Source organism: Leopardus geoffroyi, chromosome A3 (genome assembly GCF_018350155.1).
Source record: "Leopardus geoffroyi isolate Oge1 chromosome A3, O.geoffroyi_Oge1_pat1.0, whole genome shotgun sequence".
In the NCBI taxonomy this organism is placed as follows: domain Eukaryota; kingdom Metazoa; phylum Chordata; class Mammalia; order Carnivora; family Felidae; genus Leopardus; species Leopardus geoffroyi.
The window spans coordinates 102,201,146-102,223,642 of record NC_059336.1 but is presented as its reverse complement, the minus strand read 5'-3'; the positions used below and the strand labels follow the sequence as shown (position 1 = coordinate 102,223,642).

The 22,497-nt window shown below is 51.4% G+C and overlaps 1 protein-coding gene across 6 annotated transcripts in view; it reads right to left on the bottom strand.

Moving 5' to 3' along the window:
• Positions 1-22,497, bottom strand: part of PAX8 (paired box 8) — a 58,494-nt gene that overhangs the window by 25,716 nt on the left and 10,281 nt on the right. For all 6 annotated transcript variants that reach the window (XM_045446812.1, XM_045446814.1, XM_045446816.1 and 3 more), the window contains exon 3: positions 147-312. In XM_045446812.1, coding sequence (XP_045302768.1) covers positions 147-312 — 166 coding nt within the window. The remainder of the gene's footprint in view (positions 1-146; positions 313-22,497) is intronic.

Genomic DNA, 22,497 nt, shown 5'->3' with positions numbered 1-22,497 from the left:
GCCATCACACTGTTCAGGTCCCGGGGACCAAGGCTGGACCTCGGGAATGGACCCGAGTCCCCTGGGGGAGGGGAGGGTGGCTGCGAGGTGGGCCGCAGAAGGCAAGCCCTGCAGGGACGGTGGCGTGTGGTGAATTTTGTGCTTACCTGCCAAGGATCTTGCTGACACAGCCATGGCTGACTCGGAGCTGGCGGGAGATGTCGCAGGGCCTCACGCCCTGGTGGGCCAGGTCCACGATGCGCTGACGCACCACTTCAGGCAGGGGTCTGCCGTTCACAAAGGCCCCTCCTAGCTGGTTCAGCCCTCCGTGGCCTAAGAAGACAGTAGTCCCAGGAACAGCTGTCAGGGGCCAGGCAGGGCGGGTGGGTGGGAATTACCCCGGGCGTGGGTGCTTGTGTGCATGAGAGACCGTGCACGTGAACTCTAACCATCGTGCCCTCTGGTTCTCCTGATGCAATGCCCCCTGTTTCCCATTGCAGACGGAGGCCAGCTCCCATTGGGGGGTGGTGTATGATGCCACAGAGGGTCGCGCTGCAATCTGGGCACCCCTTGGACCTGCGCAGGCTCCTCTGAGACCCTCAGCCCTCCTCTCTGAATGCCAACCCCACCACCTTCTTCCCTCCCTCTGAAAGGGGTTGGAGATGCAGAGTCTTCCTACTCTGACACCGAGCTGTGTGATGTTGGAGCAAGTCCCCTCTCCTCTCTGGCTCCCCGTTCCTTATCTATCAGATGAGGGCATTCAGTGGTCTTTACATTTGTCAGAGCCAGATTTTGTAAGCACAATTGCACTGAGAAACACAAACACAAATGAACCGAAGCAGAGCTTCTCTGCTTGAGCCGGGGCAGAGCGGGCCCAGGCCCTGTGTGTGGGCTCCTGGCCCGAGTGAGTGACCCCGTGGTTTCTTCTTTATGGGCCAGAGGACTAACAGGACTGGCAGAGAACTCCCTGCCATCCATTCCCGGGGGCCCAGGACTATGTCAGGCTGCAGGCAGTTGTGCAGAACGTGGACAAGCCGTGGACGCGTGTGCATGTTCCTTAGCTGCCTTCCCGACTTGCCCTCTGCCCTCTGGCCCCAGCCTGTGTTTCATTCTGAGCCCTTCTACCTGTTCAAATGTATTTATTGAGTGCCTACTATGTGCCAGGCCCTGCAGATGCCCAGGTGAATAAGACAGATGTGCTCTCTGTTCTTGTCTCACGGGGTTTACTAAAGTGAGGGCCCAGACCAACAAATAGCCAATTACCAGACCACGTGACCACTGCTGGGACGGGGCCCAAGTAGGGAGTTATGGGAACCACTGAAGGGGACCAAGCCCAGGCTTAGGGGACCAGAGAAGGGTTCCTGGAGAAGTCTGAACTTTAACTGAACATAAAGAGGTGTTAGCCAAGTGAAGGAGTGAAGGGAGAAAACTGTTCCAGGCAGTGGGAACAGCACATGCAAAGGCTTAGAGGTAAGAAAGTGCTTGTCTATTAGACTTACCAACCTTCTCAACTCTCTAAAATCCCTAGACCAGCTTGGCCTAATTCCAGGGCTGAAATATCCCTTTTGCTGATGAAGAGACTGGGGCTTGGAGAGTTTCAGTGACCTGATTTATGACTTAGGTGACTCAGCCCGCTCGAGGAGCAACCAGGCTCTAGCTAAAGATTAAGGCTCCCATCAGTGCTTCTTGGGTTGAGTCCTGCACTTGCGTTGAGTCCAGAACCGACCCTGGAAGCTTGGCATTGCCCCTGCGGGCCTGCACGGAAGGTGCCATGGTCTGGGCATGAAGGAGATCTTTCCACACCGGGGCATGATTTGGTGATCTGGCTGGGATGGTGGAGCTTGAGGAGTGGGCGTCAGGGGGAGTGAGCAGGCAAGGAGGAAGAGCCAGTGCCAAGCCTTCTGTGTGAGCCCGTTAAGGACTATTTACGGCCAAGGGTGGGAAGCGCCTCTCAGAGCACACAGTGACCATTATCGCCCACTGACTTAGCACATTCAGAACTGCCTTGCAATGTCCCCTCAGGGGCCCAAGCTGGCTTCAGCAAAATAGTCAATTTCTCCTAAAAGAAAAAAAAAAAAAAAAGAGGCTATAAGCCTCTGGCCTGGGCCATAAGTCAGGAGGAAAAAGCCTGTTGGCCAAATACCCAGCAGGAGGGACACAGTGATCCACCTCCCTGGTGGAGGCAACTGGGTGAGCTGGAGGACAATTTCCACCTGTGCTGTGCTAGGCAGCTTGTCCCAGCGAGTGCTTTCCCACCAGGGCTGGGAGGACATCCCAGATGACCCTCTCCTGAGTCCATGCGGCTAGCTTCTCATGGCTACAGGCCATTCTTGGAGAATGGCTTAGCCACTTGACCCTCATTCGTCCATCCCTATGGTCTTTTGGGTCGTTTGGGTCCAGACACTGAACACAAGGGGGCGCCAGACAGCCACCCAAACGCAGACAAGACCGTGAACTGTCCAGCTTTGTCCCCATTTTCCAGAACTTCCATCTGCCACGTCATCTACCAAGGTTCAGGTGTTTGGGGGTGGGGGCTAGAGCCTCTATATTTGGAAGCAAGTTTTCCTGCAGGTGGAGTTCTTCACCCCTAGAAAGGTAGAAGTTGAAAAAAAACAAGCACCATTTTGGGGGTGTCCTGAATTGGATATGGTGCCTTAAAAAAAAAAAAATCAACCCTATCTGTTTCTCTGTTGAAGCTGTATGGGCTATTCTCCTAAATCTTCCTGAAGGGCTGATCAGGATTCTTAGAGACCTAAGCCCTCAGGAACCCTCCTGAAGGCTTATTTATTGGATCATCCAGCATCAGTGTGAAATGGAAGGTGTTCTCATACCTCTGGCCCCTAAATTATAAATGCTCTGGTGTTTTATTTTATTTTAGTGGCTTCTGAGTGACTTTGTGTTGCTGTACAAGGAGCTTTGGGCCAGAGTCTTGCATCGACTCTGTCTGTTTTTACTTTTATCATTTGAGAAAGTTGGTAGGTTTTTTTTTTTTTCAGCCCTACTGTTCTTATCCATCGAATGAAACTTCTTCCTGTGTCTCATGCTGACCCATAACAAGTGCTGTAAGAAGATGTGGAAATGAGGGTGTAGGAGTATTTGGTTTGATGGAAATCTTGATAGAAGTGTAACGTTTTTCTAATTTGTGATATTCACATGGTTGAATGTTATGTCCCAAGCTTGGACCTAGGACTGGGGCAGTGGTTCACACACTTGAGCTTGCATCAGAATCACTTTGGGAACTTTTAAAAACACAGGCTGATGAGCCCAGTGCTCTGAGTTTCTGAAGCAGCAGGTCGAGGACGGAACCATGAATTTGTTTCTACGAAGTTCCCAGATGCTGCTGATACTGCTTGTCTGGGACCACACGTTGCAAACCACTGGTTTAGGTTGGACAATGGCAGGGAAAGAAAACTGAGAGGAACTAAATATTTGTACATCTACCACCTCAGCCCTACCTCCTAAGAGTAATAATTCATATTATTTGTATGTTAAAATTTTCATTTCTTTTTACCTCAACGCGTACGTATGAAGTGCCTACCACGGCTCAGGTACAGAGCACTGAGGATGCCATCTTGAAACCGGGAAAGGACAGGAAACCGGGCCCTCAAGGAACTTACAATCTTTGGGGGATGCAGTCACATAAATTGGGAATCACCATGGTGAGGGAGAAGTTTCTTGAAAGAGGTTAAGTTCAGGTGTTAGGGGAGCCCATAAGTGGTCAGATGGAAGTTGCAGGGAGGAATGACCAGGAGGTAACCAGGTGAAGAAGTGTCCACAGGAAAACAAATCCATGCACGAGGTCTTGGCGCTCTCAAGGCACTGGAAGACATTTACTGTGGTGTAGGACAGGCAGGTAGCAGGCAGGTAACAGAAGATGGAGACGGCCCGTATGGTTTGAGGCGTTGAGCTGAGTCCCCGTCATGGAAGGACTTTTGTCCTTCCTATGTCCGGTGTGGGGGAGTGGAGTCCTTTGGGTGAGTCACCACCAAATGCCCAGAGGTGGGTGCAGCCTTCCTTCCTGCACCGGGCTGGGCTGGGCCGCCCACCGTGCTGACCACCTTTCCACGCAGCTGTGGATGAGGTGGGCTTTGAGGCCGGAAGCCGGGAATGAGTGGGAGCTCCTGGTTGGACTAGTGGGAAGGTGTGAACCCGAAAGAGGTTGGAAGCTTCCTAAGCAAAGGCCCTTTGCATGGTCTGGAGCGTCGTGGGTGGGTATGGTAGAGGAAGACAAGACTGCTTGGCCAGACACAAGCAGGTTCTGAGTGCGGAGGCCCTCAGACAAGGGGATGCCGACTTTCCCAGGGCCACAGAAGGAAACTGAGGGGTTTCGACACTGAGGGGTTTTGATCCTTGCAAAACCCCAGATGAAGCCTGCTGTCCGGAAGTGTATACTATGGAAAAGTGCCATTCAGGAAGGCATTAGGATTTTCTTTGGTAATTTCTTCACTCCGTATAGAGCTCTAAGGAACAGGAATGGTAGGAGGAAAAGAGAGACGCTCATCGCTTAAAATTCTTGTTACATGTACCAATCCCAAACGTTTAAGACACATGGAGAATTTTCCTGGGCCCATAGTCCTTTATACAAGTCTCTGTCATGTCACTGAGGGCACTGATAAGTCTCTTTATTTGTATTCCAAAGGGCCCTCCTCAAGGCCAGGACCTTTGCTGTCTTTGTCTACCTGGCACCTGTCATAAAAGTCGAATTAATGCTTCAGTATATACATGAGACAGAAAAATGCTTTTCAAACGTGTGGGGCTGTTGTGATGGTCACATCGCACTGACTCTCCACTGTGGGATCTCTAAGTGGCAGACTCCAATACTCTCCTCTTTCTTTCTGTCTCATTCCTCACGCCTCTGCCCAGTCCCAGAGTGACACTGGTGCAATGTGTTGTTCTGGGAGAATTTCCATGTAACTCCCTGGGGATTTTTGCTTTATCTCCAAAGGGTGTCAAGGTGGAAGTTTGACCCTTGGTAGGACTATAGTGGGAGGGGCTTGTGGCTGCCTTGGGATGTCCTTTAGATCAAGCATACCTACTCCCCTTCCACGGAGGAACAGCCTTGCCGATGCTAACTGGGCTCTGCCATACTTAGCCCGGTGGTGGTGTCCCTCCCCAGCACGCTTGCCGGGCCTGTGGTCACCCACTGCAACCTCCCAGCTGCTCCCCTTGGCCTGGTGCCTTTCTGGAATAAAAGCCAGGGCCTCAAACCATTCCTAAAGGAAGTGTTCCAGGACCACAGAAACCTAGTGTTCCAACCTCTTGTTCCGTCTTGCACCCCAAGTCTGCACATCGGATTGCACTGGCATCCATGGTTATGGGTTCCCTGGGCACATTAGGACTTAGACTAACACAAAAGGGGTGGGCATGCTGAGAGACAGCCTTCCGCATCTGGCTTTAGCCCCGTCTTGCTGCGTGGCCTTCGTGTCTGTGCCTTGCACTTCTCTCCCCAAGGCTAACTGACTGGGGCAGAGACAGTAGCTAGGTAAAGCTATTGTTTCTACTTCTCATTCATTTCGCATTGATGCCTCGCCCTTCTACCCGTTCTGGAACCCTACTCCATAAATTAGCCTCACATTTCTTTTTTTTTTTTTTTTAAGTTTATTTATTTTGAGAGATGGGGGGGGAGGGGCAGAGAGAGAGGGAGAGAGAGAATCCCAAGCAGGCTCCGCACTGTCAGCACAGAGCCCGATGTGGGACTCGAACTCGCAAACCACGAGATCATGACCTGAGCCGAAATCGAGTTGGATGGTTAACCGACTGAGCCACCCAGGCGCCCCTCCTCACTTTTCTTTTGTGTTACTTACCTCTCCCTTTCTACTAGGTCTTTCCCTGGACCTGCAAACTCAATTACATTCTTCCATGCCGCTTCCCCAACCCCTCCCCGTCCCCCCAATATTCCCCCCGTTGACTATGAAATGTTTTCTGATGATTGTTTTCAACCAGACTTCTCGAGAAGTAGTCATACTTGCTGTTCCTATTTCTTTCATTTCCTTCCTTGCTATTCGGTGGTCAACTCGCTGTGTGCCTCCAGCTTAGCGCGTGCTCAAACTCGGTACTGGATGGATGGCGAGTGGTTCCGTGCTAGGTTCTCCCCCTGAAAGAAGTTTCTGTGACAATGCTGTCTCCTGGTTTCTTATACCTTCAGACCTGCTTTTGTTTCTCTTTACTGGGTTCTCTTCTCTCATTTGTTCTATTATATATGTATATATATATATATTTTTTTTTTTCAGGCTTTTCTCAAACCCCAGTGCTTTACCCACTTTACACCATCATCCTTGGTGATCACACGCCCACTCTCATTGTACCCATGTACTGATGGCCCCATGGGCACCCCTGGGATCTCCAGCCCAGAACTTTCCCCTTCCTTTTATATCCAGTTTCCTACTGGAAATCTCCTGTTGGGTGATAAAGAGCGTCCTCTCTAGTGTTGTCTTGGTCAGTAAAAGCACCAGCTGCCACGCAAGCACAGAGCCTGCCTTTGGCTTCATCTCCCACCACCCTCAACCACAATATGCACCGTGCCCTCCCTCATTGGCTTCGGCGTGACCTTAGAGCTACCAGTGCGTCCTTCTGCGTTGGGGCTTTTGCACACACGGTTCCCTCTGCCTGAACTCGTCTTCCCCTCTTATCTGGCTAACTCCTGCCCATCCTGTATAAGTTAGCACAAAGTCACTTCATCCAGGTGGCTTTGCTTTACCCTGCAGAGTAGGTTAGGGCCTGTGGTTAGACACTGTCCATGACCTCGTTTATCTTTCTTGCAATGCAGTCATTCAAATTTTAATTTCACATTCATTTGCATGATTATATACAGGAGTAGTGACTGTCTCCTCCCACCAGATCGAAAGCTCCATGAGAGCGGGACCGTGTCTGTTTTGTTGATTTGTACCCATACCTTGAGTCACTTTAGGAAGCTACCTCCTCCAGGAAGTCTCCCTGCCTTTCCTGCCTGTTGTCTCTGGTCCTTCCTTTTTTTTTTTTTTTTAAACATTTTTTTAACGTTTATTTATTTTTGAGACAGAGAGAGACAGCGCATGAACGGAGGAGGGTCAGAGAGAGGGAGACACAGAATCTCAAACAGGCTCCAGGCTCTGAGCTGTCAGCACAGACCTGATGCGGGGCTCGAACTCACGGACCGCGAGATCATGACCTGAGCCGAAGTCGGACGCTTAACCGACTGAGCCACCCAGGCACCCCTGGCCCTTCCTTTTCAACATGTCAGGACATAGTCTCTACCACTACACGTGGCAGAATATGCATCTATTTATACTGGCTGTGTCCTGCTACATAGACTGTGCCCCATGAGGGATGATTTTTTTATATCTCTGAAGCACTAATATCTAGTATAATGCTTGGTGCACAGTAGGCACTCAATAAATGCTGGCTAATTATTGGAAGAAAGGAAGGAAAGAGGGAGGGAAAGAAGAAACAAAGGAAAGAGAGGGAAGAAGGAGGGAAGGAAGGAAAGAAAGAAGGAGGGGAGACAGAGATGAAAGGAAGGAGGGTGGAAGGGAGGAAGGGAAGGAAGGAAGGAAGGGAGGGAAGGACAGAGGGACAGAGGGACAGGAAGGAAAGTAAACAGGCCCCAAACAAGCTTAGTGAAGCCCACACATTCTTTGCGCTAAGCAGAATTCTGTCTTCCAAAGTCATATTCTCTTAGACACGAGCTATTTTAAAAGGGGTCCAGAGGGGCGCCTGGGTGGCGCAGTCGGTTAAGCGTCCGACTTCAGCCAGGTCACGATCTCGCGGTCCGTGAGTTCGAGCCCCGCGTCAGGCTCTGGGCTGATGGCTCAGAGCCTGGAGCCTGTTTCCGATTCTGTGTCTCCCTCTCTCTCTGCCCCTCCCCCGTTCATGCTCTGTCTCTCTCTGTCCCAAAAATAAATAAACGCTGGAAAAAAAAAAAAAAATTAAAAAAAAAATAAATAAATAAAAGGGGTCCAGATATCACAGTCCAGGAAAAGAGAAATTTGCCCTCCTGTAGGAGCCATGGGATGAACACAGAGGCCTTCCTTTACATCAAGCCTTTGACGTCAGCATGAAATGTGTGGGCACTTGTCATGGCTCACTTACAGCCTATTTGGTCTGCAGGGGCTCCCTGTCACTCCCATGGGAGACTGTCACCAAGGCGGGCCTGCAGGCTTCAAGGTGAGAAGCCTTTTCCTTCTAACCCTGGCCTTGGAGGGCCTATGGAGAAAGATGCGGGGACACCTACACAGAGTGACCCTCACGGGGTTTACGGCTCTGGTGGGGAGACTTCAGTGGGCACCGAGGGAAGGAGCCACAAGAGAGAGCTCGGGCTAGGGATGACCGCTGTGTCGTGTCAACAGCTACCCCTCCTGGGACCTGGACACCCCAGAGTCAGAGGCACACTTGAGGAGAAGTTTCTGGCTCAGCGCTGCTGGGCAGTGACGCCCTTTTACGTCTAACAGGATCCAGTTGTTAAAAAAGAAACTGGTGGGGCGCCTGGGTGGCTCAGTCGTTGAGCGTCCGACTTCAGCTCAGGTCACGATCTCGAAGTCCGTGAGTTCGAGCCCCGCATCAGGCTCTGGGCTGACGGCTCAGAGCCTGGAGCCTGCTTCCGATTCTGTGTCTCCCTCTCTCTCTGCCCCTCCCCCGTTCATGCTTTGTCTCTCTCTGTCTCAAAAATAAATAAACGTTAAAAAAATATAAATAAAAAAAAAAGAAACTGCTGTCCCAGGTCTCAGTGCCAAGAAGCTCAGCACTGTGCTCTGTGTTCAAGGCCAAGGACACGACTAAGCCAGTCCTGGAATCCTGTTTCCTCAGACCTCTCTGACATTAAGTAGCATTATCAGTCAGTGTCTAGTCAGAAGACCTGTCCTTAGGTATTTCTGCAGAGATGCTTCAATGTAGGAGCTTGCTTATCTGGCTGCTGGAGGGCTGTAAACAGAGCACAAAGAAACACTGAGGTAACCCTGAAGTGGTAACTGCAGAAAGGAGTCACTGCTCTTAGGGGAAAGAAAGGGAAGAGGCCTATTCTGGCCTGGTCATTATCTTGCTCTTGGAAGTTTCTGGAATGCCCTAAGGGACAGGCAATAATCCCAGCTCTGGCTTCCCCGCTCCTGGAGCCCCTGCTGAGATGCTTATTCATAGATTCTTGGGCTTGTCCATGTTGATTTATTCTCCTGGTCCCTTGGGCTCTGTCCCTCTTGTGCCTCTGTGCACTTTAATGAAGCCCAAGAGGTCTCCAGGTTGGGAGGCCATGAGGACAAGCTCCAGCTCCCAGCTTCTCTCATCCCGTCATTCCGGTAAATTTGAGGGTCCCCGCAGGCCCTTAGGAATAATAGGATAAGAAGTTTGGCTCCCTTAGAAGCTCTGCCTTAGATCAGCCCAGAGGGTGGGAGGGTTTAGCACTATTCTTTCCTCCTCAACAGGGAGAGAGGGCTGGGAGGGGCAGAGGGAGGGAGACAAAGGGTGGGGAAAGAGGTCTCCCCTGGATTAGTCTCCAGCTGGGAAAGAGACAAATTTGGTATCTTGCCAGTGTTGGACTTCAAGAAGAGGAAAGAGGGGAAGGAGGAAGGAAGCAAGGGCTATTTTCAGGATTCAACCTCCTTCCCCCATTAGTCAATGCTTAGGAATAATACTAAGAGCCCATCTGCAGGAGGTACTTACTCTAAGTGCATCTTTTCATTAGTTCCCATGACAACCCTTTGAGGTAGGTAGCACATTGTCCCCATTCTACAGATGAGGAGATGAGGAGCAGAGGCCTTGTGGAACTTGCCCAAGGCTGCATCATTACAAAGGGGCAGAACTGAGACTCGGGGCTAGGGCCTCCAGGTGCCGCTGGGCCCATCCACCCCCGGCCCCGCCCCTGGCAGCACGGGGTGGTTCCAGAACAGTCAGCCCCTTCTCTAAGAGCCACAGTGTCTTCACATCACCTACCAAACAGGGGTACGTTCCAAAACCCACTTCAGGATCCTCCTCAGGTTTTCATTTTGTTGAGGCCCTAATCTTTCCTTTTGTATAATTTTCTTTAGTCATAAATTTGGTTCTTTTTTTAAAAAAAATTTTTTTAAGTTTATTTATTTTGAGAGAGACAGGGACAGCATGAGTGGGGGAGCGAAGAGAGAGAGGAGAGAGACGGAGAGAGGGAGAATCCCAAGCAGGTTCCACACTGACAGTACGGAGCCCCACGCGGGGCTTGAACCCATGAAACCATGAGATGGTGACCTGAGTCGAAACCAAGAGTTGGATGTTTAACCGACTGAGCCACCCAGGCACCCCTAACCTAATTCAGTTCTATTTCCCCGTACTCTTCATGTTAATCCTGCACTCTATTTCCATGCTTCGCCACTGCCTTTGTGCCCAGTCTTTCCTGCTCTGGGTTTGAGCCTTCTGCCCTCTCTTTTGATTGCCTTCCTTTCCTTTATTTCCAGCCCTTGCTGACTGCCCCTGCGCCTCCCATTCTCGTTTCCTCCCAGCCCTTTCCCTGCCTCAGTCCCTTGGTCCCGTCAAAGATGACAGAGCCCTCCCACCACCTCTCCCCTGCCCATTCACCCTGAGTGTTCCCTTCTTTCTGCCTCTGCGCTTCTTTGGCCGACCCCCTCCCTGCATCATCTTTATTGCCTGCATGACTGCTCAGGTTCTTTATCCCATCTTCCCCTCAAAGGCATTCGCAGCTCGGCTGTTATTCTTGTATTAGCATTGAACCCATTAAAGCTAATTTGTTTGCCCTAATCTCCATTTATTTTTCCCTAGTTGATATTAGATTTCCCTTTCTATTGCTCCAGCATGATTTTCTCTTTGTCTTCCTAATGGTCTACCCCCCTCTCTCTTCCTCTATTAATCTGGTTGGCTTCACTGTGTGTTTCAAGGCCTTTCTCCGCCTCCCCCAGCCCTTAGATTAACCCTGTCACCTCCCTCCCAGGAAGGGCCCCAGTGCATGGATTTCCGAGGATGGGGCTGCTGTAAATGTCAATAGACCCTTCAGCTTCCTAAGAAAAGTCCCACTTGACGTGAGGCCCTGCCCTGTCCTGAAGGCAGTCAGGATGCCTGGAACTCAGGGGCTGGGGAGCTGGAGGCACGTGGGAAAACACGGGCTGTTCTGAAGGGTCGCCAAACCGAGGCTTCCCTGGCTAGGCTCCCTGCTGGGGCTGTCTCAGAGATTTCTGGAAGCCTCTGCAAGCTTTCTCAGATCCACACATTACATCGGTAAGCCACACAGTGGATGGGCCACTTTGTCCCTGTGATTAAGGTTGGGTACCATTTCTCCTCCTTCCTTGGTTCTCCAACTAGAGACACGCTGCCTCCTCTCCCAGAAGAGGTGAAGCCTCCTCTCTGAGGATGTGAATTTGGGCTGGCTAATCTTCACCTTGCACTCATGTTCCCCCAGATAGAAGCCTTCCTGGACCAGCTGTCAGGGACAGCTGTCAGGGACCTCCACTATCCCCTACCTTCCCCCATCCCCGACTGCCCCTGTCCACGGCCCCCTATCTGAATCTCATTAGGCCTCTCTCGGGGTTGATGCTTTGTCTGCATAGCTAGATGCCTAGCTCCTTGAAGGCAGGTGCAGTGTCCTACCTGGCCATATAAGCTTGCCTTGTAGGGGGACAGCCATGTTCCCACCTGTTTGCATGTTGGAATCACCTAGGGCATTTGCAAACTTTCTACTTCTGGTCAGTTCAACCAGACTCTCTTGCCATGGTGTCCCTAAATCTGTATTTTAAAAAGTTCCTCTGGTGATTGCCCAGAGTTTATATCCACTCAGATGCTCAATACATGTTTATTGAAAGCATTAATTAATTGATTGAACATAAAGTTCTGGTCAGAGGCTTCAGTGGACCTCCAGTGCTGGCTGGAGGTTGATTAGAGTTCATTCTTCTCGGCCCCTTCTCACTGAGTTTAGATGTCTCCAGACTTTCCGGAAGTGACACACCAGGGGCTATAGGAGAAAGGTCTCGGGCCTCTGCATCTGGGGGGGGGGGGGGGGGCAGGGAGACCTGAGAGGTGACAATGCCAGCATGCCCTGGACACGTACTTAGAAGCCCAGCAGCCACACAAATCACTGTGGCCCACCTTTCTATCACCCTCCCTGGGGTCAGAGGCCTGGGGACATTAATGTTGTTTTTTAAAATATGGGTCTATGTTAAAGCAATTTTCAGTTCGTTAGATTTCAATTCAATGAGTACCCCCTCTAAGTCTAATAATATTCCAGGCTGGATGTGTGTGGGGAGATGGTTTCTGCACAGAAGACACAGTTCTTGCCCTTGAGAAACTTACAAGTTAATAATCCCTGACACGTTATAGAACCTTAAAATTTTAAAATCCGTTCACATGCACATCTCCTTCAATTCTTTCGACAAGCCTGTGGAATATCTATGGTGGGGGATGTGCACATGTGTGTGCATGTATGTGTGTGTGTGTGTGTGTGTGTGTGTGTATGAGGATGAATCATCAATAATTCACATCCTGAGGACATATGTTATGTAACGTTCGGCCAGGTTCTATAGCTCAAAGTTATAATGTTATAAATGTGGGTGTTGTAGACATTGACTTAAAAATCACCCAGAGGTGGGGAGGGGAGGAAGAGGCCAGGTAGCTTGAAGGACCCCTGGTGAACAAGGGAGGACTTGGTGGCAGAGGGAGAGGGAGAGGCAGAAGGAGGGGGGAAGGAAGCAGCAGCCGGCAGGTGGGGTAACTGCAGTGACTGAGAGGCCAGAGGTTCGAAGGACATCTTGAATAGAAGTGAAATCATGTGAAGAGGAGAAGTGGGAAATTTTGCCTCACCTAGAGGGTTGAACTAAATGACCTTGGAGATTCTCTCTAACGGGGATTCTATGCTTCTGAGGTCTTAATTAAGATAAGAGGTGGCTGACAAGCTCAGCAAGGAGGTGGCTGGAAAGGGTGAGCTTTGGTCTGAACTTGAGGCAGTTGGAAGGGTTGTGTGTGTGTGTGTGTGTGTGTGTGTGTGCAGGTGCAGAGCCCTCAGGGTTGGGTGGGAGGGGGAAGAAGGGGAGCCTGGCCGTCCTGTGGAACAAAACAGGTAGGAACAAATGAAGAGGAACCGCGTTTTTGAGCCGACACACCGAGCAAAATGTGTGACAAAACCGCGTATCTGTGTTTTCCACACCTGACGGCAGCTGGGCCCCCAGAACCTGGCCCCCCCTGGCACCATAGCGAAGTGGATTACACACTCTAGAAGCCACACTCACGGCTGCATAAGGAACCAGGAGGGGACAGACAGAGGTAGACTCAGCCTGCAGGTTATGGTTTCAGGGGAGGTAACAGGGGTGCTGAGACCTGGGTTCCACCCACTCTGTGACCCTACCTGGCTGTGCCTCAGTTTCCTCATCTGGTCTGAAGGCAGCAAATGATCTTTATTGTCCTCCCGATCCAACAGCTGCCACTCCAGGAATGCCCTCAGCCCTGGGAGCAGAGGTCAGACACCCCCGGGAGGGTGTGCACAGAGAGCTCTGTGGTGGGACGTTGGGCAACTTTTCCACACAGGAAGCTACCAGTGGGTGGCCCTGAGGCCACCTGTAGGAAGATGAGGGAAAGTGGCACGCAGTGGGCCCCCCGGGCTGCCACGTGACCTGCATGATGACAGAGAGAGACGCTCTGGCTGACTGACTATGGAGGTGGCCATGGGCAGTATCTTAATGCCAGAGTTGTGGGCCCTTCTAGAGCGTTCTTGGCCAGGAAGGGGAGGTGACCCATCTAATGTCACAGACTCACTTCATGGCACAGTCAAGACTCAGGTTTTCTGACCCAAATCCCTGTTGGTTCCACCCTCCAGGAGGCCCTTTTGGACCTGGGCACCACCTTGGCTGGGGCCAGCTTGGCAGACAGAGGAGGAAGAAAAGTGTGGGGATTGGGCAGAATGTGTTCTGAATCTCAGCATACCCTGAAAAACATTTCTACTCCTCTTACCAGTTTATTCATTTGTCATTTTTATTTGCTTATGTGGTGAACCCAGACTCAAGGGTCTTGTCTGCAGGTTCTGGGTTTATGAAGCAGAGTCCTCTCCTCTGTGGGAGCACTGGGGTGGACACCACAAGAAAAGTTCTAGAGAACCCATATTGGTTTCTCCTCCTCTTCTGTCAGTCCCAACAGATGCTTCTACAGCTGGTGTCATTTGGACCTAAAGCAGCCAAGGGTCCATTCAGGGCTGGGTGGAGGGCTGACCCAGATCACCAACCTGCAACACTCAGATTGTTATGCGTTGAACTGTGTCCCCTCAAAACTCACATGTTGAAGTCCTAACCCCCAGTACCTCAGAATGTGACCTTATTTGGAAATAAGGTCTTTGCAAATGATCAGCATGAGGTCATTAGGGTGGGTCCTAATCCAACACGACTGCGTCCTTAAGAAAAGGGAAATTTGGGCACACAGTGATGACGCAGGGAGAATGCCATGCGAAGACTGAAGTTATGTTGCCACAAGCCAAAGAACACCAAAGATGGCCAGCAAGCCACGGGAAGCTGGGGGAGGGGCATGAAAAACAGACTCCCCCTCACAGCCCTCAGAAGGAACCAATCCTGCCAGCATCTTGATCTCAGACTTCCGGCCTCCAGGGCCGTGAGACAACAACTCTGTTATTTCAGCCCCCCAGTTTGTGGTACTTTGTTATGGCAGCCCCAGCAAACGAATGCACAGATCAACAGGGTTCTACTCTGAACTGGATCCAGCAGGTTTAGGGAGGCGTCCTTGGGCTACTCTCCTGGGATATTTGGCTGCCTTTCCAAGTGCCTTCACAGTATAAGGCAGGCTCAGTCAGGCAGAGAGCACTTTCTAACATCTGATCCTCTCTATGTGCCCCTCTCCTCTTGCCTTCACTACGGTTCCTACAGAGCCACCATTGTGGTCTCCATTCCTGATCCTTCTATCATGGAGCAAATTCTTCTTTAATGTCAACATCAGCATAACAAAGCCTCCATGTAGGTGTCAATCACTCTTGCCCAGCCAGGCTGGGGACCCGCCCCCCAACCCCCAGTCAATCAGGACCTCCAGGCTTCTCCCTCTTTCAAGAACCTTCCAGATTGACTTTAAGGGTTGGTTATGGACTCACTTAACATTTGCAGCGCCCTTTCAAAGGGTTGGCAAATAAGTGATTCTTAAATTTAATTAAATTTAATAAATATCAATCAGGCCTTGGTTTTTTATCGGAGATGGGTTTTCATAACTCTGTGAGAGAGGTGGGGCTAGTGTGTGCGCTGGCTTGTGCACAGCCAGCTAAGAGCAGACTTGAGACTGTATGTCAGTCTGATCCACTCTTGCCCACAGCCAGATGGGAAATCTCGGTGAGGCAGGGCTGCTGTGCAGGAAGAAGGGCTGTCTCCCCAGCAGGCTGGCTTGACAGTCTCTACCTGTGAAAGACCTCTGGCTGGGCCTTGGTGGGCTGACTATGGATCTGTGGTTCTCAAAAGCTGATCCACAGCAGAATCACTGGGCACCTGTGATGGGTGCAGACTCCAGGGCCCTACATCTGTTAATAGAGCCCCGGGAGCTTCTGATGCTGGAGTGAGGACCACACTTGAGAAACACTTGTATAAAGCAGATTTTTAAAATGGTCATTTCATTTAGTGAATATTTACTAAGCATCTAGCATATATCTCCTATGTGCCAGAGGGGTTGGGGGCACTTAATTCATAGCCTAGAGAATCTTGTAAGCTTTGGTCCTTACAGATGGCCCTAAATCTGGCCATCCGCCCTGCCAAGCTGGTGCCCAACATCCACGAGGAAGGACCCCTGTTGGGCCAGTCTTGCCCAGGCCTGCCAATACTTGCTATTTCCAGGGGTCACTGCGGCCCAACCTCAACAGCCCCCATCGGGGGCCTACGGCAATATCGTGTGAAAGGGCCAAGTGCGCTTCATGTTGAGAAAGCTTTATTCGCTAAGCTGAAATGTACGAGGTAGGTCAACTCCAAAACAAAAACATGCTATTGGAGGATTATGTCAAAATTACCATCATCGGGGTTCCTGGGTGGCTCAGCTGGTTAAGCATCTGACTCTTGATTTCAGCTCAGTTCATGATCTCGTGGTTTGTGAGATAGAGTCATGTCAGGCTCTGTGATGACTTCTTGGAGACAGCTTGGGATTCTCTCTTTCCCTCTGTCTCTGTCCCTCCCTCACTCATTCTCTCTCTCTCTCTCTCTCAAAATACATAAATAAGCTTGAAAAAAAACCTACCATCATAGGCATTTTCAGAGCCCTCGTTTGATATAGGATTTTATGTCCAAGTGCTAGGGATGTAGAGAGAACAAAGAGTTCTCGCTCTTGCCTAGCTCGGAGGCGAGTGCGGTGGGGAGACAGACCAGAGGGTCACTGAGTCTGAGGGGAGCAGAAAGGGTCGGGTTAGGGAAGTGGAATGTGGGTGGGACCTTGTCTAAAGGGTAGGAGTAGGGATGATGTTCCAGGCAGCTGCCATCGCATGGGCAAATGCGCAGAGGTGGGACTGCACACGATATGTTTTGGAAACAAAGACTAGTTGGCTGGAACATGGGTTTGCATATGGAAGTTGTGGGAAACAGTGTCAGGGAAGTGGGATAGAACGTTCTCAAACTGTATACCAGCGGTTTGCCCACAAATGCCTGTTAATGATTGGATGAAAAGGAAGCACAAACAGGACTCTAAGATTATTTTGGAAAATCACCAGGCTAAGATACTCTGGAACAGGGATGGGAGAGGAGAGAAATCAGAACATTTTGATAATGCGAATCATCTAGCTATCACAGATTATTGCCAAGCTGTTCCCCTTAATAAAAATACCACAAAGCCCAAAGAGGATAAAATAGGTACGCGGCTCCAGCAAGAGAGCTAAAGGGACTATGAAAATCAACAAGGGAAGTGTGAAGTCAAGCCAGGAGAGGATGCAAGTTTTCATGCACGGTGAGTAAAACCCTCCCAAACATGTACATGGAGTGCACTTGGCCCAGGCTTCCTGACCCTGACAGCAGGGTTGTATCAACAACACCTCAGCCTGGCTTCTCTGGTCAAAGCCCCCTATAAATCCCAGCTGACGTTCTGTTGCTGTATCCTTTGCCCAGAGCTGACTCTGGTCCCTGCCGGCTGCACACACACCTAAGACTCCACATCTCTGCTCCTGCTGGTCCCTCCCAGAGTCCTCTGATGGAATCCTGCCCCAGCCTCGGCGTAGGCACCCACCCCTGCCCCGCTCATTGCCCCGTATATCCTCCTCTCCCACGGGCTCAGCATTTTGTGTCTATCTGGACTGAGGTATTTCCTCTCTCTCCTGGCTTGTGGCTGAAAGTCCAATTTGTTTCCATTCTCTCTAGAATGTCAGCAAGAAGGCGGAGGCCGGGTGTCTTGAGTTCTGCGACCCCAAAGCCCAGAACCTACTGAAGGGTTCCATGCATGTTCACTCGTTAAACTTAAAGATAGAGTACAAATGTCCTTTGAGACAATTTGGAGTTAGAGCTCAAGGTTTATGTGGCCAGGGGATGAATGATTGGGTGAGAGGGTGAGGGTGTGTCACAGGACCCCGGAGTAGCTAAGTGTGGGACGCGGGGGGGGGGGGGGGGGGGGGGGGAGGGGGTGTGGTCAGAGACCTGTGCAGGGCACTGCCAGGCAAGTACAGGCATGTGGGGAGTCAGAGGCAGAGAGTAGAGGGACCCTGGATGCTTCTTTAGGAGCTAGAGTATACCCTCAGGTGATCCAGGCCCAGGGGCCAGACTGGGCACCCACTTAGGAGAGAAACAGGCCAGGAGGAGAGGAGACAGTCTCAGGGCATTAGAGGTTGGGAAGAGAAGCATCTCTAGAGAGTGGTGGGCCATGTGGTTTGTGAACCTGAGAAAGAGGAAAAAGTAGATGATGATTTCTATGGCTGGTGTCATGGGTTAAATGTTGTGTCCCTACCACCCCCCCACCCCCCCCACCCCCCCCCCACCCCCCGCTCAAATTCATACGTTGAAGCCCTAATCCCCAGTGTGATGGTATTTGGAGGTGGGGCCTTCGCGAGGTAATTAGGGTTAGATGAGGTCATGCGGGTGGACCCTTATTTTTTTTTTTTAATTTTTCAATGTTTATTTTTGGTAGAGAGAGACAGAGCATGAGTGGGGGAGGGACATAGAGAGAGGGAGACACAGAATCTGAAGCAGGCTCCAGGCCCTGAGCTGTCAGCATGGAGCCTGACGTGGGACTCAAGCTCTGAATGGCGAGATCATGACCTCAGTCGCCCAACCAACGGAGCCACCCAGCCACCCCACGGGTGGACCCTTATGATGGGATCAGTGCTTATAATTAGAGCTTATAATAATGCTTATTCTTACCAGAAAAGACACCAGATCCTTCTCTCTCCAAGCACAGGAACCAAGTAAAGGCCATGTGAGGATACAGTGTGACGTCCCAGTCTATAAGCCAGAAAGAGCATCCTCACCAGACTCCACCATGTTGGTATTCTGATCTCATACTCTCAGCCTCCAGAACTGTGAGAAATAAATATCTGTTGTTTCCGCACCCAGTGCATGGCACTGTATTGTAACAGCCTGAGCTGACGAAGACAAGTGGCTGGGATGGAAGGTGTAGGGGTGATGGGAGCTTCTGAAGAAATCTCAAGGAGAGGTGTCACAGCCTTAGGGATGCTCCAGGGCAGCAGAGAGCGAGACAGAGGGGCAACTCGAAAAAGCTGTGTGGGCAAGTGTCCTTACTCTGGCGCAAAGCCACTGGGTCCCTTAAATGACCAGCACATGTGTGCCAAATATCGTATTCCTGGAGAGCAAGGGGCTTGTTGAGAAAGTAAAAGGGAGAGGTGGGGGCCCAGGGACATGGCTTCTTCCTTCCTTCCTTCCTTCCTTCCTTCCTTCCTTCCTTCCTTCCTTTTAATGTTTTTTTTTTTTTGAGACAGTGTGGGGGGGGGGGAGGGGCAGGCAGGGGGACAGAGGATGCACTGACAGTGAGAAGGATGCAGGGCTTGAACTCATGAACCACGAAATCATGACCCGAGCCAAAGTCAGACACTCAACCGACTGAGCCACCCAGCTGCTCCCACAGGGCTCCTTCCTTGATGGTGGCAGTGCAAATCCTCTGTGATGGAAATGCCTTCCCACACAGGAATGTGCATCTTTCGATTTCACGGAATTGGGGTGCTGCACCCACCACGCGGACATCAGGCAACTCCAGCCTCACATCAACACTAGCTGTTCTGATACTTGTCAGGAGACAGGGCGCCTGGAAGGTCACACACACGTCCACCGAGAGCGTGACCACACGGCAAGCTCCACGTAGCAAAAAGTATAGTGTGCTGTGAACTCAATCCCAGATCCTAAGGAACGTACGACGTTGTGCCACTAAACGGAAAAAAAATTACACCTTGACCTCGAAGGTGGTTTGTCCACCAATGCACTTTCTCCTGCCACCCTTGCTCAGTTGCATTATATCAGTGAGCGCGTCTGCCCGCTCTGCAGGGAAACATTGTTTGAGAATCACTGATTTATGAAGGTTATACAAACATTTGTGGATCAAATGTACAAAGCATTCATGATGACGCCATATTGTTTGTGATAATCAGCTCACGCAGGGGCTGCAGCAGGCGTTGTGCGTCCGTGAGATCGAGGTGCACACTCACGTGGCCCCTGCACATTTTAGTGAACAGGGGCATGTGTGTTCATAGGGCTGCAGGGCCAGGACCGAGTGGCTCAGGGCACCGAGCTGCCAGGGCGTTCTGATCGGGGCAGAAGATTCGACAGGATATTCTCATGGTCTGAGCAGAGGTCGGAGCCCTCCAGTGACAGTGCTCAGCCACCAGGGGACCAAGGGGCCATATTTCTAGAATAAGCAAGTCCTGCTGCTGTTGCCCACCTGCTCAGTAACTCTGTCCTCATCTGGGAAGAGCCACCATGAATCCCAGGGACAGAGCACTGCTAGTGGCCCTGACATTGGCCCAACGAGTGGCCCATGTGAATGACTGTCTTTTGGTCTCATTTGAAAATAAGGTCTCTGCGGGGTCCCCATGACCACCTATGTCCCATCACTTAAGTGGGGGCCCAGGCAGGAGGGCGTGGCTGGACAGTGGAGTTCCTCTGCTCAGATCTCAAACCATAGGTTACAAGAACGGGGAGGTCACAGGTCCATGACCTCATGTCTAAATTGTCCAGAGCTGACCCACCACACAGAGCAGATTCTCTGGATATCTTGGACCTCACTTTCCCAACCATGTCTATTATCGGTGCTTCTCAGCAATTGTGGACTCAGTTGGGACTCAGCAATGGCGCCTGTATTTCCTTGGGGTGTCTGAGAGCAAGGGCTTCCTATGTGTATGTGTGGGAGCATATGTCGCCCACATGCGTACAGGTGTATGTGGGTGTGTGAATCATATATAGGGGACTAGGGCAGGACAGCCAGGCACCCAGGGGATAAAAATTTTTTTTTAATTTTTTTTTTTAACTTTTTATTTATTATTGAGAGACTGAGAGAGACACAGCATGAGCACTGGAGAGGCAGAGAGAGGGGAGACACAGAATCCGAAGCAGGCTCCAGGATCCAAGCTGTCAGCACAGAGCCCGACTCGGGGCTCAAACTCACAAACCCACAAACCGAAGATGATGACCTGAGCCTAAGTGGGATGCTCAACCAGGAGATAAAATTTAAGGAGGCATTCACTCTCAGGGCCAGCCTTGCCCTTTCGTGCACCTGAGAGTGAGCACTTCCTTAAATTTTGCCCTCTGGATGCCTTTGTGCCTCACCCCTAGTGGCAACCCTGGTGGGGTGTATGTGTGTGCATTTGCGTGTCTGTGTGTGTGAGTGTCTCTGGCTTCAGCGGTCCCTGCCAGCAGGCGTGGGAGCCCCTCTTCCCAGTCCCCTGGGTCAGTGCTTACTTAAAACAGGCCATAGCCAGTACTCCCTGGACCTGAGTCAGCCCTCACTCCTCCCCAGCACACTCTGAAGGCAGCCGGGTGTCACAGAGAGAGTGCTGGAGCCTCTGCTGTGACACTAAGCAACTGGGGTCTGGGGCAAGGCACAGCCCTATGAGTCTCCACTTCCTCGTCCATAAAATGTGGCCACAGGGCCTCGCTGGAGAACCCCTTCTCTGGGGTCTAGGTAGATTATTTGACATAACAAAATCCTATGACGTTCCTGTGATATGGGAGGCCTACCCACTCACAGGTGTTCAGGTAGGTCAAATCTAGAAGGCATGAGTCACAGAGAGAAATATTTCTTTACAAAGCAGGCTGTAAAACATATGATAAAAGTAAAGGTCTAGGGGGCCCTGGGAAAGGGGTGGAGAGGAGGGAAGGCTTTAAGGGCGGGTGGCGTTGGAGCTGGGCTGGTGGAGGATGGCTGGGATGTGGGGAACCCCCGACTAAGCGCTTTGCCAGCCCGACGTCAGCCAGTCCCCACAGCAGCCTGCCGAGACAGGAACCTTGAGTCTACTTTTCTGCAGGTGTAAGAGGTTGAAAGGGGGACTCAAAATCCCCAAGGCCAGTTCCTTTGGGGCTCCCTTCTGCCTTCCAGCAAGGAGAGACATGGGCTCCCTGGCCTCAAGATGGGCGCCTTCTACGTGGAGCAGATTGGCGAACTCACACAAAACTGTCTGCAAACAATAGAAGGCTGTGCGCAATTGTGTGCGTGCTGCGGTACAGACAGTGACTTCCAGGGAGGTGGGGACAGAGAGCAGAATGGGCAGGGGCACGATGCGCTCCTGGCTTCAGACCTCTCGGGGAGATGGAGACCTTCCAACCGACAGGATCCAGCCAGCCAGGAATGCAACTGTGAGAAAGCAATCAGGACAGCACCCGTGTCACTACCATCAGGACTCTCGAGAGCAGGTCTCACCTGCCAGAGGGTAAGCCCTGAGGTCCGGGCGGTCTTGTCACAGTTAGGGACACCTGTCCAGACAGCTCTGTGGCCAACAGGAGAGGGGACGCTTGGGGGGCACAGGGATCTCCCTGGTGTGGGGCACTGTCATAAGGTCACAGAATACAGGGACACTGTCCCTACTTGTCCTGTCACACTGTCACACTGTCACACCTTGTCACACTGTCAACGAGATGGGAGGCCTAGAAGGGAAATCCTTTGAAGTCTGCACATCTCTGAAGGTGCGGGGGATACGCATCAGAAGTGTCTGGCAAGCATTTTGATTTAGCAGAAGTGGGCACATCTCCATGGCATTTGCACCTGCAGAAGGGCGACGTTTTGCCATGAGCCAGCCAGTCACCCCACTCCAGAGTCCTAGGGCAGACCCCCACGGAGCTGGTTGAGCTGCCACAGGCTCACGTGCTGCCTCTCTGGAACATGTGCTCCGGGGACCAACTAGACTCAAGAAGGCCAGATGAGGTTTATCTGTTGTCGGCAGTGACGTGGACAGGGAATCACAAGACTCCAGCTGCCCACTGGAGTGAGAATCACCCCTGTATTTACCTTCACTACTGAAGCAGTGAATGCCACCATTGCTGGCCTGGTGCCCTACACGTGGCAGGTGGCCCTCCACCAGGGCTTGTTAAATTGAATTAAAAGGCCGACCCTTGGGTTCCCGTTGGCTCCTAGCTTGACTCTAGCACCTTTCCTGCCCTGACATTCTCCCTCCCATCCTCATCTCCCCCCGCCCCC